This window comes from Danio rerio, chromosome 11 (genome assembly GCF_049306965.1).
Source record: "Danio rerio strain Tuebingen ecotype United States chromosome 11, GRCz12tu, whole genome shotgun sequence".
Taxonomy (NCBI): domain Eukaryota; kingdom Metazoa; phylum Chordata; class Actinopteri; order Cypriniformes; family Danionidae; genus Danio; species Danio rerio.
In genome coordinates, this window is record NC_133186.1 from 27,255,240 (window position 1) to 27,274,065 (window position 18,826).

The 18,826-nt window shown below is 35.9% G+C and overlaps 1 protein-coding gene across 7 annotated transcripts in view; it reads right to left on the reverse strand.

Moving 5' to 3' along the window:
* myh7ba (myosin, heavy chain 7B, cardiac muscle, beta a) overlaps positions 1-18,826 on the reverse strand; it is a 36,723-nt gene that overhangs the window by 4,937 nt on the left and 12,960 nt on the right. For all 7 annotated transcript variants that reach the window (XR_012386680.1, XM_021479543.3, XM_021479544.3 and 4 more), the window contains 19 exons: positions 16,136-16,391; positions 13,897-14,139; positions 13,637-13,813; positions 13,398-13,543; positions 11,973-12,063; positions 11,405-11,794; positions 10,665-10,791; positions 10,241-10,359; positions 9,956-10,152; positions 7,583-7,932; positions 7,166-7,290; positions 6,343-6,458; positions 6,040-6,232; positions 3,708-3,911; positions 3,500-3,625; positions 3,246-3,416; positions 680-784; positions 306-401; positions 69-215 (listed from right to left, as the gene is read on the reverse strand). Coding sequence is in view for 6 of the 7 variants with exons in the window: in XM_021479543.3 (XP_021335218.1) it covers positions 69-215; positions 306-401; positions 680-784; positions 3,246-3,416; positions 3,500-3,625; positions 3,708-3,911; positions 6,040-6,232; positions 6,343-6,458; positions 7,166-7,290; positions 7,583-7,932; positions 9,956-10,152; positions 10,241-10,359; positions 10,665-10,791; positions 11,405-11,794; positions 11,973-12,063; positions 13,398-13,543; positions 13,637-13,813; positions 13,897-14,139; positions 16,136-16,391 (3,379 nt within the window). In the remaining variant the exon portion in view is untranslated. The remainder of the gene's footprint in view (positions 1-68; positions 216-305; positions 402-679; positions 785-3,245; positions 3,417-3,499; positions 3,626-3,707; positions 3,912-6,039; positions 6,233-6,342; positions 6,459-7,165; positions 7,291-7,582; positions 7,933-9,955; positions 10,153-10,240; positions 10,360-10,664; positions 10,792-11,404; positions 11,795-11,972; positions 12,064-13,397; positions 13,544-13,636; positions 13,814-13,896; positions 14,140-16,135; positions 16,392-18,826) is intronic.

Genomic DNA, 18,826 nt, shown 5'->3' on the forward strand with positions numbered 1-18,826 from the left:
TGAGTAAATTCATTCATTACATCCTTGAAAAAAATCTAATTTAAGACGAAATGACATTGGTAACATGCCTTAGGAGTAGTCTTACTGCCAGAGTCTCTGGAGCGGGTCCGTAGTTTATTCACTTGAGACTCTGCGATATCTGCTCGTTCCTCAGCGTCGTCCAGCTCATGCTGGATCTTCTTGTACTTGGTCAAGTTGGAATTAGCTTGTTCCTCCTACAATTATACAATCAGCAGGAACCTTCAGTGATGCCGTTTTAAGTATGCATGATGAGGTTGCATGCAAAGCTTTGCTGATAGACTCACAGCATCTTCAGCTTGTCTCTTGTAGGTTTTAACTTTGGCTTGTAGCTTGTCTATGAGCTCCTGGAGGCGAGCAATGTTCTTTCTGTCCTCTTCAGTCTGTAGAAACAGCAAACGAGGCCACAGGCTTAATGAAATTCCATGGCAATTCATTTTTACAATCTCTTGTTTTTGTACAATATTCTCACATTCCAGTGATGGATGTATTTACAGAAGGGGCGAGCCTTCATGCATCCAATTGTCTAAACATTTTAGATTTTCATATGAATGAAATCATAGAAATAGGCCTACAAATTCTTCACTGTTTTCCAGTGAGATCAGGACTGAAAAGTGCAATTCCAGGACTTGTGCATGAATTTGTCTTTTGGATTTTGTACCTGGTAGGTGAGCTCCTTGATCCTTCGCTCATATTTGCGAATTCCCTTCTGGAGTTCATTGCTTTTTTTCTGCTCAGATTCCAGTTCACTCTCCAGGTCTCTCACCTCGAAGAAAACAAAGTTAAAACAATTTAATATTAAACAGACACATTAACAATCTAGTCATCATTTACTTTTCATGTCATTACAAACGTGAAAAACGTGGTAATCTTTATTAACCAAATGAAATCAAATCTGAGTGAATTCAACCCCTAAATGTAAAGTCTTTTCACCTAGATTGCCAATGCTGTCTCATGGCAATTCAAAACTTTTTAATTTAATGGCTAATTTGTATGATCTCATTCGTACAATTGACTAAAATTTGATTATCCCCCAATGACGGTTGGGTTTAGAAGTGGGATTTGGTGCCACGTCTTTAAAATCATACATTTTCTTATGACAAAATTAGACACTAAATTAACAAAATGTAAAATAGTTATGTTTCCTCTTGAGATCAGGCTGAGAATGTTGCCATTTTTAGACAAGCAAATCCATATGAATTGAGTGGATGAACATTTTTCATTTTCATTCTTTGTAACGAACATTTAATTTAGGCTTTTATACATTCATCTTTTTACAAAGGTTTTTAAGCTTTAGACTTTAAATGGAAGTACAGAAACTGTCAGATTTGTTTAAAAATATCTTTATTTTTGCTTCAAACATGATTACATTCATTATAGGTTTTAGTCCCATGGTTCCTACTGGTAAAGGAATTTCTGGACTATCATGGACATTGAAGGAATTTTGTTATTTTTTTCGTCCACTTTTTGCTTTAAATTTCTGTTTCCATTGCTGCTAATATTCAGCTTCCTTTTACTCCGCTTCATTTTATCAACTGGTGGTCACTTAAGTCAAATGCAGTCACCCGACTCTGCCTGTTAACTAAGGCTAACATGTCAGGATAACATTCACCTTATTCTTCAATGCGAAAGTGTGCTAGTTTTTTGCAATTGTTTTAGAACTTATGATTCAGCTTATTATGGAAGAAATTATAAATAATAAACTGCATAAAACTATCAAACTACTCGCTCTACAAACAAGTGTTGCAACAACGTATTGTTTTTGACGTCTAAAAATAAATGAAAGTGAATGAGACCGGGAGTTTCGAGCCAAAAAGCTTCAAATGGCTGCAACTGCTCGTAAGCAGAGAATAAGGAAATACATTTTAGGAGCTTTGACTCCAAAATGACCATTTCAAAGACTGAGAGCTTTATTTTAATGATCTAGGTGCACAGTCTAAACCGCATGGTGCAAAAGTATTAAGGGCGAGTCCAATTCCACTTTTGCTATTTTAAGGACAGAGAAATATGCTCTGCGCCCCGGCGCATGGTCTAACAGAGTTGTGCTTATTCTCCTAATGAGTTTTGATTGTGTTTGAGCTTAACACGCATTAAACTAATCAGAGTCTCCTCTCCCATTCTCTTTAAGAGTCAGTTGCATCATGCCATGGTGCATTTGCTATTTTGGTGGATTTTGTAAGTTGAAAAACAGAATGCTTCACTAAAATAGTTAAACACACAAGAATAAAAAATGAACCTCTTCTATTTGGCCTCTTTACTGTCTCTATACTTTTACTCTTTTCTTTACTCCTTTACTTTTGGGGAAAAGGAAACGGTGTTGTACACACTCCACTAAAGACATCCATCAGCCTTCAAAATTTATTTTGTTTGTTAAGCACAAAGATTTGTTTCAAAATTATTTCTAAATTCAGTTTTAATTTCCAGCAAATGGATAAATGAACAATAATAACAAAGTGTGGTCAAAAAACTGAGTTATGTCCAAACACACGTACACGCGTCTTATTCTTATGCCCCATTTGGTGATGCATACATCTCCAAAACCTGACAGGTGAACAAATCTAAACTAGTTTTTATTAAAAATAATATAAATATACATATAATAAATAATACTGCTAATAATAATAACATTATAAAAAATGCTAATTGTCCCCCAGACATGAAGAATGCATGGAGGTAGTGGTTTTTATATCTATGTAGTACATAATAATTTTTGTAACATTTTAATCTTTTAGCAACCCACCAACAATGCACCTTAACACACCTCCTTTATAGACCAGCACACCCATGAGTCCGAAGTGGTGCAAGTGAATTAGCTACTTAACGTGGCACAAAATGCGAAAATTAGGGTTGCACTGGTCTGAAAATAGCAACAAATTGCACCAAACACATCTTGCGCCTTATTGTGCCGGCTGTATGATAGGGCCCGGATTGTTAAAAATCAGATGACAGAAAAAATAAATGTAAAGTTTGCATCGAACTATCAAATATGGGAGAGGGAGCACTTCAAAGCCACTATGAGTATTAAAGTCTTAAAAAAAATGTATTCAAGCAAAAATCACTTAAAACAGCAGCCTGTTTTATTACAGGACAGAGAAATTCAGCGTTTTAGTCATGGAACCATCATGGAATTTGATATTTGTCTTAGAATGGCAACCCTGCAGTTCAACATTAAGTCAAGAAATAAGGACGTGGTTAGGTTAAACTAAGTTCATCATCGTTCTCCATACCTTGCTTTCCAGTTTCTGGATTTGTTTCTTGCCTCCTTTCAGAGCGATCTGTTCAGCCTCATCCAGACGCAGCTGCAGATCTTTGATGGTCTGCTCCATGTTCTTCTTCATGCGTTCTAGATGAGCGCTGGTGTCCTGCTCTTTCTTGAGCTCTTCCGCCATCATGGCTGCCTGCATGTTGAAAGCATCATATTAAATCCGCTTCACAACACAATATCATACAGTCTCTACTGTACAGTATGCCAGCTGCTCACATCAGTGATGGCTTTTTTGGCTTTCTCTTCAGCGTTTCGACATTCCTGCACAGCATCGTCCACCTCACTAGAAAGTGTGGCGAGATCGTTCTCCAACTTCTTCTTTTGATTGAGCATTGAAGTGTTCTGGAGAAGCGTGGAAAATCGTTAGGAGTTACTTGACATGACTGCTCAGATCAGTTGCCTTTGAGCAGTCTTTAGGCATTACCTGTGAATGCAGCAGGTTGACTCTCTCTGTGGTTTCCAGAAGCTCAAACTCGGCCAGTTTTCGTGCTCGGTCGTTCTGCTCCAGCTGGCATCTCAGCTCTTCCACCTCAGCAGTCAAGAGGTTGTTCCTGCGTTCAGTCACGGCAGACTGCTCCTTCAGTTCTTCATTCTGGTGAACTGTCTCATCCAGCTCCATCTGAAGGTCCTTTTAATTTACAGCCGAGATCAAAATGAGAGCTTTTATACAAACTGTTTTTTTTTACATTTCATGACAATATATTCTCAGGGCTCGCAAAACTGCTACCCTGACATCCTGGAGCTATAAGCTTTTCCAGTTGGGCTATCAAAAATGTATTCAAAATCACTGGCACTTTAGTACCAACTTTAAAATAAAATAAAGGCCTACCAGTTTTCACATAATTTTTTTTTTTCAAGGACAATTAAAAAATGAACAAAATTAAAAGTTTTGTTATTTTCCAAAAAAAACCTATGTAGTTTTTATTGAATGTCCACAGCAAGCACAGGACGTCAAAGTGACGTCACATTGATGCTGTACCCCATAGTTGTGGGGACGTTGCATTTTGTTTGGAAATGAAAATCAGGTTTACATCAGAACCCAACATCAGGCCAAATATCAATATCTAATGATGTTGATGTTGAGTGGACGTTACCACTATGACGTCTATCAGATGTTGGATTTTGGTCACTATACCTGACAAATAAAGGTCAGTATTTGAAATCAGTATGACATTGGTTTAAGAGTTTTGGTCACTTTCTAACACAACTTAAAATTAACCAAATATCAACGTCATTTGATGTATTTATTGGACATCAAAATAACATTGTCCTTAGATGCTGGCTAGACATTGAATTTTGGTCACCTTAAGTCACAACCTAAATCTAACCTAATATTAATGTCTTATGACGTGTTCCTGCTGAGCCTTTACAATTTATTATTAGGGTCTGTATTTCCTTTTATTTACTAAACAGGGTCTTTCCTATTCGTGCACAGCATAAAAACTAAAATCTGATATTTTGAAAAGGAACCCATTTTCAGATTTTTCCCAGTTATTGCTTACCTTTAGGTAATTTCTTTAATTTAACAAACACTTTTTAACTGGCTGTAGTACTTACCAGTTTTTACTGACCTAGCTTCTTTAATGTGAGTGAAAACCTCCAACAATATTTTGTCCAAGTGAAAGCCAAACGTTTTTGTTTACTTGGTTCTAGTAGTGTGGTATAGAGACCACTAAAATAAATGCAATGTTTGAATGAAAATATAATATTTCTAAAAATATAATAACATAGAATTAAAGCTGCAAGCAGCATTGAAATGGTCACTGCTAACTAGTAAGCTTATGCTGCATTCACAATGGCTGTGACTTTGTAGCTGCTTGTTACTCAGGGTGGCAATTGAAGACTCTGGTTAGATATTCACTGAGAGCAAATGAGTTTATGACCTGCTGAATATTAACTTTGTTCATGGAAAACAGTAAATATAAATGGAATCAGTGCACAAAATGCTTAATTACAAAGATGAACAAGAAAAAATGTGTTATCCATCATTGCGGCTTTTTATTTCCTGCAAACGCAGGTCTGTGTGGATCTACAGCATGGAGATCCAACCGGCTGCAGCAGGAGCTGAGAGTGGATCACGTGAGCTCTACTGATGCTCGTATTGGTGGTCACTCGTAAAAGTTTCTTTTTATTTGCATAAAGTTGAATGATTCTCAACCTTGTCATATCGCTCAACACGCCCACATCTGTCACCAACAGTTGTTGTCTCTCGCGTACCAGAGGTCGCTGGAAATTGCTTTAAATCTCCATTAAATTGAATGGTCAATTTGTAGCTGTTTTTCACTTGTAGTGTGAATGGAGCTTTAGAATAACAGAGAACAGCGATCAATAAGCATTCAGTCTGTAAATTAAAAGGAATATGTCAAAGTTATTAACTGATTTCAGATTTCGCTCTTTTGTATATATTGGGACGTTCCATGTGTCTGTAAATTTTTGGGGATGTACATGAAAGGTAGCTCAGTGAGCACTTCGTTGAAAATGTATAGCTAGGGCTGATGAGCCATTTTGCCACACAAAGTTCTGAAACCTGTATCAGATTCAGGTGTGTGTGCAAAGTTTTGTGAGTTTTCAAGCATGTTTAGATCCTCAAAAATGCGATTTACCTTGGAGAAGCAGAGAAAGCGGCTACTGGAATAATATAAATGAACTAGGCAATTTTAGAGTCATCGCATCATCAGTGCCCAGGCCCTAAATACTCCAAACTCGTTTTTATTCCCGACATTAACGATGAATTAATTAATATGATTAACATTTACCTTAATCTGTGTCTGTAGGTTTCGGACCATTTTCTGGGACTCAGTGGCCAACCAATTTGCATGATTCAACTGAACCTCCATTTCATTCAGGTCATTCTCCATCTTCTTTTTCACCCTAATGGCTTCACTACGAGATTTTGCTTCTGCATCCAGCGTGGCTTGCATGGACTCTAGGGCACGCTGATGGTTACGGCTAGAGAAGTTAATAAAGGTTAAATTTATTAGGGAGCCTTTTTGTTTGTATAGCAGATTCGCTGAAGATCTTCATCAGTTCTCAGACTTGTCTCATTAAACTAAACTCACCGGAGATTGTCAATTTCCTCATCTTTCTCTGCCAGCTTCCGGTCAGTGTCTGCTTTGATCTGGTTGAGCTCCAGCTGTATACGTAGAGTCTTGCTCTCTTCATGCTCCAGAGTGCCCTGACACAAAAAGGTAAGACAATTTAATAATGAGAGTATCTTAAATTACACATAATTATATATTATATATAATTATTATATTATATTATATTATATTATATTATATTATATTATATTATATTATATTATATTATATTATATTATATTACATTATTCTTTATAATAGATCAAATAAATATATAAAAATGCAGTAATGCTAAATACAAATGGCTTAATTCTAAGTAAAACACTGAAATACTTGAGGTATTAAAGATGAAGAATATAAGAATAAGAAATAAACCTCAATGTGTTAGGGATGACAAAAATCTCTGGAAATTCTGACGCACAGAATTAAAAAACTAAAATCAGATATTTAAGCCATTTTCAATACATGAGTTTAATTTCCATGGATTTCTGTTATCTCTAACTCTATTAGGTTTATTACTTATCTACTTTATCGTTAACACCTCAAGTATTTTTTGTGTGTTTTACATCAGTTATGTAAAACAAATTTATGTTTTTTTTTACAATTCAATAGTTGGAAATGTCCCATTAAGTAAAAATCACTGTAATAATAAACATATGTACATATTAACAACTTTTGACATGAACAGCTTGACATTTTGACATGAACAGCTTCATTTTGCTTTGGTATGTAATTTAACATAATGTAAATGTAAGGCAAGTTTTCACCTTCAAAAATTTTTAGAAACAAAGAAACTCCATACTTCAGCTTCCTCAAGAGCTGCTTGAATTTCCGTCTTCTCCAAGTCCAAGCCCTTCTTGATCTTCTCCAGCTCATGAATGGTCTTGCCGCCCTGGCTAATCTGGTCATTGAGGTCGGAAATCTCCTCTGTTAGAACCGAAAAAAAGTATTCATAAATCACATTTTGTTACTGACAATATATGTTAGATCAGTGTTTCTCAACCACGTTCCTGGAGGACCACCATCATTGCATGTTTTGGATGACCCCTTTGTTTGCTACACCCATTACAGGTCTTTTACTCTCTGCTAATGAGCTGATAAACTGAAGCAGGTGTGTTTGGTTAAGGAGACATGGAATATGTGCTGAGCTGGTGGTCCTTCAGGAATGTTAGATGATAGTGATTTTTTTCATCTATTCATAATCCATTAAACGACATACCCTGTAGATTTTTACTCTCCCGTTTGATGCTTTCCAGATGGTCGAGAGCCTCCTCGTATGAGTTCTTGAGTTTGAACAGCTCCGTGCTCAGATTACGAGACTCTTTCTGAGATGATTCCAGCTCAGACTGGCACTCCTCGTACTTATGCCTCCATTCAGCCAGAATCTTGTCAAATTGCCTCTGCTTCTTGTCCAGTGCAGTGGCGGCAGCGTTCGAGCGCTCCAGATCTAATACCAGATCCTCAATCTCAGACTGCAGCCGATGTTTGGTCTTTTCTAATGAGGAACACTTGGCGTTTGAGGCTTCAACTTGTTCCTCAGACTCTTGGAGGCGTGTGGCCAACTTCTTCCTGATGAGTTAAACAATTTAATGATTTGTAGTTTGAACCACAACGCAATTCATTTATAAGCTGCAATTCAATGATTCAATATATTGTGATAATAAACATGGGTTATATTGATATTGTGGGCACTTCAAGATACTGTGAATAACAATTTACCATTTAATCCTTTGGTATGCCTCTTAATAATATTCAGATTGCAGTGAGTTTCAGAGCCAGATGCTTAAAGACTTAATTGGTTAATTAGCTTAAAAGTTCAAATGATGAAGATTTCCCTATGTTAATCTGGCCTACTACATGCTGAAATATTGGTTAAAAGTTCTGTAATCATTTATATAGATATTGAATGTAGGCATGGACCAGTATAAGGTTCTGACGGTATGATAACCTTGGATAAAAATGTCACGATATTATGATGTTGTAATTACTGCTCAAAAATAAGAGGGTGTGTAAAAAAACCCAATAAATACAAATTTTTTTTTTCGGAAACATTTATAGTATTTTAAAGCAATAAACATGTTAGGCTAAATAACTAAAATAAATAATTGTCTTCTGCTGTCTTTGTTATATTCAAAAACACATTTCTTTGGCCAGTAGCTTTTGATATGGTTCTTTTCTGCTGGAGATATACTGTTGCCCTAAAAAACTAAATGAGATGGTCATAATAAAACCTGTAACAAAAAAAAAACTCACATATGAGGGAAGACACTTTTAGCGGTTTTAAAACCTTGACTTTTCCTTACCGTGGTAAACCTTGAAACCAGTTGTCGTGCCATAATTGAATGTGAACAATGTGAAAAAAGGCTCCAATAGTTAAAAGAAGTTAATTTAACCTCACAAAAATATTACAAACCATTTATTAATCTTATGTGATGTTAATTTCTTAGTCAATGTATTAAAGTCAGTGGTCACCAAACTTTTTCGTGGAGGGCCGGTATCCTGCAGTTTTTAGCCCCAAGCTTAATTAAACACACCTGAACAAGCTAATCAAGGTCTTACTAGGTATACTTGAAACACGCAGACAGGTGTGTTGAAGCAAGTTGAAGCTAAATCCTGCAGGGACACCGGCCCTCCAGGACCAAGATTGGTGACCCCTGGTTTAAGTCATGGTTTAATCTGATTACAAGTTCATAATCATGACTACATGACAAATTGTTACCTGTTCAGGGTATCTGCGGGGTCTTAAAAAGTCTTAAAATGTCTTAAATCTCAAAAACAAAACTTTAGGCATTAAAAAGTCTTACATTTACTGAAATATTGTGTTGTAGGTCTTTTTTTTAAAAGGTCTTGATATTCCTTTGTTCATGTATAGCAACACAATCTGGCCATTAACATCCATACAATTACCAACAATCCATCTCAATAAAACTTTAAACTTTATATTTAATGTAATTTTTAACTCCATTTACTATAGTGGTTTCATTATTTTCTTTACAATAACATATGTTTAAAAGTTCTACATGTATTTACTGCTTATTTTAAGAAAGTTTATTTTGAAAAAAATGTATATATAGAACTAGAGCTTGCTTGTTTTGAGACAATATTTAAAATATTTTGCTCAGAATAAACTAAAATATTATTTATTATTATTATTATTATTATTATTATTATTATTATTATTATTGTATTATTAAATTATTTTAAAAAGTTTATACAGCAAAAAAAAAAAAAACATTTCCAACTGAGCCATTCAAAAAACTCCTTGGTGTTTAGCACTGTATGAGTCTAAAATTTCATTTTCAAGATCCTAAAATGTCTTTAAAAGTCTTAAACTTGCTGAAACCTACAGAAACCCTGCCTATTGTACTTTATAATCCTTCTTTACTTTAATTTGCTTATAACAGTTGCTTACTCTGAAAATGTAAACAACAAAGCAATACGGCAATTTTGTTTTTGTTATAATTCTTGTTAATGTAACATTTTGCAGCTTAAATCAATATTGTATTGTGATAATACCATAAACCATGATAAAAGCTTCAGCAAATTATTGCGACATGAAAATCTGATACCTACTGTTTAATCCGGCACTCACTTTGCTTCTTCGAGTTCCTCTGTCTTCTGAATGGCGTCTGTCTCATATTTGGTCCTCCACTGGGCAACCTCAGCATTAGCTTTGGACAGTGCGCGCTGAAGCTCAGATTTACCCTCTTGTTCTTCGTCATATTGCTCTCTCAGCAGATCACAGTCATGTCTGGAGGATTGTAGGGCATGAGTCAAAGCATTCTTTGACTGAAAGAAGCAGATGCAAAAGACAAATCAGAGTATTTATTTGTTCCACATAAAAGCCAAACGAAGTGAGGAATGTAGTTTCTGTTACTTTGCTCTCTTCTTCTAGCTGTTTCTTCAGCTCCTCAATGTTTTGGCTGAAGGTGTTTTTGCTGCGCTGCAGTTGAGACACCAGAGCTTCACGCTCCTCCAGCTTTCTGCCAAGCTCAGCTGTATAAAGTATAAATTATATATTTTTTAAAAATGCTCAAAGTTAGTCTGTGGTTAGTTGTCTCTTAGAGGCGTAGTTCGCCCCAAAATGAAAATTCTGTCATCATTTACTCAACCTCTACTTGTTTCAAACCAGTTTTTTGAAGAATGTTGGAAACTTGTAACTTACATTACAGGTTATTATACTATTTGTTTTACTTACTATGGATGTCAATGGTGAAAGGTCATGGGTAAGTAAATGATGGTAGAATTTTTATCTATTAACTGTCTCTTTAATATTGCATTGGTTTGATTTGCTGGTGTACCGCTTTCAGCCTGAGCACGGGCTCGCTGCGTGTTGGTGTCACTGAGCTGCCTCTGGAGCTCCTCCACTTTGGCTTTGGACTCGTTCATCTGGTCTTCATAAAGGCGACAGGTTTTCTCAGCAGTAGCCTGTAATGTTTTTATATTTATATAATTAATTAAATTACAGATTGTTTTCAGCCAACTGTATTTTGTATTATGAAATATATGCATAAGTGTATACATATACTAGTTTTTTTTCTAGCTAAATAGATTTTCTACTACATATTTATTTATTATACATAGGTTCATATTTAACAAATTAATGTCTTAACTCTTCTTAATCAACTACCAATGAAGAAGTATTTTTGCAGCATTTATTTATTATGTTAATTCATAATTTATTTATTTTTTTATTTTATACTTCATCACAACAGATACATTGATGTTAATTGAACATAAAATTTAAAAACTTTGAGTATAGTTAATTTAGCATTAATCTTCATTAATAAATTCTGTAAAATGTGTTTGTTACATATTTATGACATCTAATTTATATTTAAAATAAACAAAAAATATTTTCAAATAAATGCAATTTAAACTAAACAAAAATAAGAATAATATATACAAAGCTGATCAGGCAAAGCTAATTTAACCCTGAGAAGTGAAATCTGCCCTTGTTTTTTTTTAGTGTTAAAGTCTACGCTAAGTTAATGCTAGTTAAATTAGATCAGCATGTGATGCAACAGCTCATATTTTCCACCTTGCCCTTTGCCAGCTGCTCTAAATTGGAGGTGAGGTCATCGGCCTCCATCTTGGCCTCACTTCTCTCCTTCTCCAGCTTCTGTTTGACTCGCTGAAGGCTGTCAATCTGCTCACTCAGTTCAACCACGCTGTCTGCATGCTTTTTGCGCAATGCGGCAGTCATGGCCTCATGGTGCAGTATGGCCTCCTCAAGGTCACGGCGTAGTTTTAAAAAGTCGGCCTCTCGTTTCTTATTCATCTCAATTTGGGCCGATGTGGCTCCTCCGGCTTCTTCGAGACGCTCACTGAGCTCTTCAAGCTCTTTGGACGAATCGCTTCGATGTTTCTCCATTTTGGCTCGGGTAGAGCGCTCTGCTTCCATTTCCTCTTCAAGCTCCTCAATACGAGCCTTAAAACACAGTGGAAGATTAAACAATAATATGTTCTTATGAAGAGACACATACATACATATACATACATATATATATATATATATATATATATATATATATATATATATATATATATATATATATATATATATATATATATATATATATATATATATTTGGTCTAGTTGGACGTACTTGCAGTTCCTTGATCTTCTTTTGAAGCTGGATGATTAGCACTTGGTCATCTTCGATTTTTGAACTGATCTGGTTCATTTCAAAATCTTTCCTATAAAAGATCAACAATTCATTGGTATGTTAACAATATACTGTAACAGTCTACAAAAAGAAAAGTTTTTCACAAAACATCTGTTTTCATAAAGTATCTAGCTTACCTAAACACAAGCAAAAAATCCTTTATTAAGTGCCTCAAAAACAAAACACATATCATTTGTTTGTAAGGCACTATAAACTTTTTTCATAGAAAGCAAAGTTATCTTTGCATGTATGTGTAAGCAGGATGCTACAAATTTCCAGTTGGCAGCTTGATGTGTAAAAACAGTAACATTTAAGCAGCTTTGAAATGATCATTTTAATCTATTTTACTTGCTTTTAACGTCTTCGAACTAATATTGCTGTCAATTAGCGCCACCTCCTGGACTGATCATTTAAAAAAATTCCTTCTAATAGGAATGAAAACAACTGCTGCGAGGCATTTATTCTTACTGTCACATGGCATCTTCTGCCATTAAAAAGGAGCATTATCATTGCTAAAGTAAACACTTACTCTTTTTCTTTTTACAAATATATAACCAACCCAAACAAATATAATTCAACAAAATGTTTGACACACACACTGGTACTGTACCACTAACAATGATTTAATGATTGACAAATTGAAAATAAAGTGGCCTTTTGAAATGACAGAAAAACAGATGGTAAATACTACACAATACAAACTAACAAAACATAAACTGCTCCCAGTTACAATACACATCCAAATCAGCCAGCATAGTGTCCAGTAATGTACATGCCAGTAATATGGTTTGCTCTATAATGCAGTGAAGTAATGTGTGTGATGTTTGTGAGCATTGAAGAGCTGCGGAGTACAGTATAACAGCTGACTGGTCGGGAAAACTTATGCTGCATTTCAACATCTTATCTGACGGCAGACACTGAATTACGAGAACGCCTTTCTCTCGCACTTGAACCACATCTGACAGAAGTATAATCGCTTTAACATACATCTTTCAAAATTAAGTTGTGCATCACAAAAACAATCAGTAAGCCACTCAAAATGTTACTTTGGGATAAATAATTCCAGTTGAGAAACACTGTAAATGGAATTTCTAAGCGTCCTATTGGAAGACACTGGCCACTATTGCGCCCTCCATGCAGCAACGAAGAAAAAGGTCTATATAAAGTATGAAAATCTTTATAAATAGATAGCAATCTTTATAATAGGTGTATTTTTAATTCCTTATTTCATTTTTCTCAAGTTGAAGTGTAATGGAATTGTTGCTGTCATGTAAATAAATGGCCAAAAATCACAACAACGTTTCTTGTTTCCGAATGAAAATGGTGTCATATTTTTACAGCGTCCTGGCACATAATAAATCTTACTTCTTTAGCTTTTCCTCTAATTGCTGCTTGTCATTTTCGAGGTCCATGACAGACTCCATTGACAGCTTCAGATCGCCCTCCAGCTTGCGTTTTGAACGTTCCAGATCCATTCGCAATTTCTTTTCCTGTTCTAAGGAGCCCTCCAACTAAAACAAAGGCATTATAGTGGATTACTGATTCCTGACTCATTCTAGACCCATTAACAGTCCTGTTACTATTTATCCAGCAAATGAACATACATCATCAACTTGCTGCTCCAACTTGGCTTTGGCCTTAGTCAGAGTATTGACTTTGTCTTCCTCTGTCTGCAAGTCGTCCAAGGTCTGCTGGTGACTCTCCTGTAGGGCTTTTTTCTCTTTGGTGAGCTTCAGTATAGTTTCATCCAAAGCTGCCATCTCTTCTATCAGATTCTTCACCTATAAAAAAGGAACTTTGATTATTTGACTTCAACAACAAAGCAAGAGCTTCATTTGTCTTCAGAACAACAGAATGGCCTCACCTTGTTTTCAGTGGCATGCTTCTCCTTCTCCACCTTGGCCAAGGTTATCTCCAGATCATCGATGTCTTTTTTCAGCTCGGCGCACTCATCTTCCAGTTTACGCTTCTTTGCCAGAACTGTAGCATTCATCTCCTCTTCGTCTTCCAGGCGTTCGGTCATCTCCTTTACTTTGGCTTCAAGTTGGATCTTGGTCTTAATGAGCAGATCACAGCGGTCCTCTGCATCTGCAAGGTTATCTTGTTCCTGTAGCGTGAATATGCACAGTTATTCAATCCTTCAAAGACAATTTCATAGTTTACAGAGTAGCAGTATTAAAACCATATGCTTTCCACCATCATTCTTGCCTGAAGCTGCAATAGATCATTGATAATTTTGAAATTAGGCTCTGTGTACAACTAATAATTGAAGATATATAGAGAGAAACGAAGTATAGTAATCCCATACTTATGAATTCAGCCTATTCATTTGTCGGCAACTAGCTCTCTGCAATTCTCACATGGTCACACACTGAAGCTAAGCAGGGCTGCACCCGGTCAGTACCTGGATAGGAGACCACATGGGAAAGCTAGGTTGCTGCCGGAATGGGTGTTAGTGAGGCCAGCAGGGGGCTCACAACCTGCGATCTATGTGGGTTTTAACGCCCCGGTATAGTGGAGGAGACTCTTTACTGCTCAGTGAGTGCCATCTTTCAGATGAGACGTTAACCCAAGGTTCTGTTTCTCTGTGGTCGTTACAAATCCCAGGATGTCTTTTGAAAAAGAGGGGTTTATCCCCGGCATCCCAATATGGCTGCTGTCATGCCATGCAGGTGGATGCTGCACATTGGTGGTGGATGATGAGATTCCCCCCAATGTGTAAAGTGCTTTAAGTGTCCAGAAAAATGCTATATAAATGTTTTTATTTATTTATTTATTTTTATGCATGTAATTATTATTATTATTAGGGCTGCTTGGTATTGGAAAATATTGACATTGCAATATTTTGTTTTGCTGCGATTATATATAAATTGCGATGTGAATTCTATTTCACAAGATAGCTTGAATGGTTCTATTTGGAAATAATTGATTAATCTAGACTGATTGGGATCATTCTGGAAGATTATGGGGATTATTCTGTGTTATTATTGGTACAGAAATTAAATAAACTAATGTAAAAATAACACTGTATAGTCTTTATGGTATAAATAATTCAATAACTCCATCTTTATTACTGTTACAATCATTACAATTTCATATACTTCAGTACTCAAAGGCCTTAAAACATGCAAATGATAAACGTAATGAACTCCATTATGGTTAAACTCTTCAGTGACTCCAAAAATCTTCTGTGTTCTGAACTGTGGTTTCTGAGAAACTATAATTACGACGTGATTATTGAGGATGGGCGAATTGCAATATCGATGCTGAAACTATATATTGTGCGGCAATACTTTTAATACACTTTTTGAACATTTAACAATTTAGTGTGTCTATGTGCAATGACACTGCAAATTATTTAATGTACTTTCATTTCGAAGAAGAACAAATAGTTTTGTGACCACTGTAGCTTTTTTGATATGAGTAAACCATACATGTACCCAAATAGGCTCATTGGAAATACTTGCCTTTTTCAAACCCTAAAATACATTGCTCTGAGTATGCTATGTTGCTGTTTCAGATGAAAAATCCACTAGAAGATGCTGGCTAAAAGTTGTTAAATCTGAAACACATTAATTAGGGTATGTTTTGTTATATGCGAACCACTGATCTGAAACCCTTTCCTCAACCCAAGCAATAGTGTTTTTAAAAACTATTAAGAAAAGTTTTACCTTGATTTTACATTGCTTTTATCTCTTTAGTGGAACTGTACTTCAAGCTGAGCTCTCTGCATCACAAGTAAAACAATGTACAAAGTGAGTTTGCAAACAAACTGACCACACTGGAAAAGTTGTCCAAAAGGAGATAGATCAGAGAGGCAAACATATTATTCCACAAACCACAGACGCCAGTCATTTGTTTTGTATAATTTTTTTGGTGTTGTGCAAATAACTGCAAGAAAATAATCCTTTATTTGTTGATAATATGTCCCTGTAAATATTATTTGTTCGAAAAGGAAAAATGCATTCATTTAACCTAGAAACTGCAGTCAAACATATGATGAAGTGAATTTTTTGCAGTTCACAAAAATGTAGTCTGAAGCATGTATTTCCAATGAGCCTGTGTTATATTTACAAGATAAAGTAATATTGCATGATACTTACTGCCTGAAGCTGCAGAGAAAGGTCATTCTTCTCTTGGATCAGGCTGACCTGTTTCTCCTCCAGTTCCTTACGTTTGGCCTCAGATTTCTCTAGTGCTTCCTTTAGCTTCAGGAACTCCTCTTTCAGAGCGGCCAGCTCTTTTTCTGTGGCTGCGCTCCTCAGCAGGGGTTTGATTTTGAAGAACAGTTTCATCCATGGCCAGTTCTTCACAATGTTGAAGGCCCGAATATTCCACTGAATGATCATCAGAGCCTCCCTAATGACAAAGACAGGTATAATTAGTCTTATTAAGTCTCATAATTATCTTGGTTGTACACGTAGCTCTTCTACTGTAATGGCAAAATAAGTAAGTTTTACCTTTTTTTAACTCAACTTATACTTAAACATGCTTAAAAATGAATAGTTTGGGCTTCTTTTATAAAACGTAATATGACTTTTCTTTAACCAGATATTTTTCGATGGATGGTTTGATGGTTTGACTCTTGTCCAGTCCTCTTTTTTTATTTTATTTTTTTTTAGAAAATAAGTTATAGTTGTTGTTTTTTAACACTGAAGTTATCGTTTCATTCATTGTTACAGTGACATATACTCAATGGCCACTTTATTAGGTACAACTTACTAGTATAGGGTTGGACCCCTATTTGCCTTCAGAACTGCCTTAATCCTTAGTGGCATAGATTCAAAATGGTACTGGAAATATTCCTCAGAGATTTTGGTCCATATTGACATGATAGCATCACACAGCTGCAGGTTTGTTGACTGCTCATCCATGATGCGAATCTTCGATTCCACCACATCCCAAAGGTAATATGGTGAGATCTGGTGACTGTGGAGGCCATTTGAGTACAGTGAACTCAGAGATGTTTGTGTGTGAAAATCCCAGTAGATCAGCAGTTTCTGAAAAGCTCAGACTTTCTTTCTCATTATGATGCTCGGTTTGAAATGCAGCAGATTGTCTTGACCATGTCTTCATGCCTAAATGCATTGAGTTGCTGCCATGTGATTGGCTGATTAGAAAATTGCGCTAACAAACAGTTGGACAGGTGTAACTAATAAAGTGGCCAGTGACATCTTTAGAATCATTCATTCATATTTAAACTATAAAAATAATGTGAACCTCTGACAATAATATTTTAGCATTACATTAGACTTTAACATTCTAATGTTGAAAACACTACAGCTAAACAAAACGACTTTCAGTGACAGTTTTTAGTAGTCTGAAACAACATATTGTATAAACAATTATATATGAAGGAAAAAACATTTTAAAATGACTGAAACATACTGGCTTTATCTGGTTTTTGTGTCTTAATTTACAATTTAAACTTAAAATACTCAAAATATCTAATTAAAACAGAGGTTAAGCCTAAAAACATTATAGAAAGTTATAGAAAGTTATCAGAGCAGAGATGAAGGTCATATAATGCGATTTGAAAGCATACATAAATGTAAAACTCATGCATCACAGATAACATGAACTGTAAATTAATGGATTTTTTTATAATAATATTATTCTATTAATTAGAAATGTATTTCAGGTTTTGTACTTCAACCTAAACTTATGTTTTGTTTTATTTTAGCATCACTTTGGTTTGTGAATTTGTAATTGAATAGCTTTGATTATCAATAATAACACGGACCATGGGAAAACTATCACCCACATAAGACCCACTGGCTTATGTCCATGAATGCTTGAAACGAGGTTCATTTTAGTTAGTCTATTACTGGGGTGACTTTCAGATGTCATGCACTTGCTGTCACAGTACTGCGGTTACATGTTAGCAGATGACGCAGAGAATTCGGTCTGATCAAATAGCTGCCATGCATCTGTGCCCCAGGCCACCCAAAAGGTGAAGTGCCTAATATTTATTTTAGAAACCGAGGCCTTCTGTTGGACCAAAGGCTTTAATCCTTTGCCAGTCTGCAGATATGCTTTCAATGGGGTCCTTTAGAGGCTCAGGCGCCTTGGCAAAACTGTCCTTTGAGAAGGGTGCTGGCCTGTATTTTTAGTGAGGAGTGGAGTGAGCAGCTGCCTTGTGACCCACAGGGTCCCTGGGCTTTAAGGACACCGCCTGCATTGTCTAATAAAAGGAAAGGGTGGAGATCATAGATATAGACATGGAGTGTTTGAAAGAAAGTGTCGGAGCGCATGAAGGGTCTCGGCCACACATACACATGGACAAATGCATGTCTGAAGACACACGCCTCACACACTCCATCCACATGACTCCAAAATACTTCTCATGTTGAGGATTGAGAGCTATCATGTGACAACAGATTGTTGCTAACTTTATTAGGAGCAAACCTGTTGGATATCAATGTAGTTTGTGAATATTTGTGTGGGACTGCATTATTTCAGGCTAATATGGAAAATCAAAGAGTTTTGGAAGCGCGTTCTCAGAATAAAAGGATTGGACACAAGGTGTTAGTAGGATAAAGTGGCACATTTTTGTGAGCAAAATTAAGCCATTTCTGAAGGAACCCACACCGGATGAAATATTTCACTCATGGGTTTACCATTGGGTTTAGGTCAGTCACAAAAATTGACAGCGATGGGAACAGAAATTGCCCAGTGTGAAACAGACTTCTGTGTGAGCAGTGCTATTCAAAAATTATCATGTTAGCCTGTGAAATTTAGCTTGCGGCTGCCACCTAAAGCCGAATATGTAATCTTTATATTCTATATTCCAA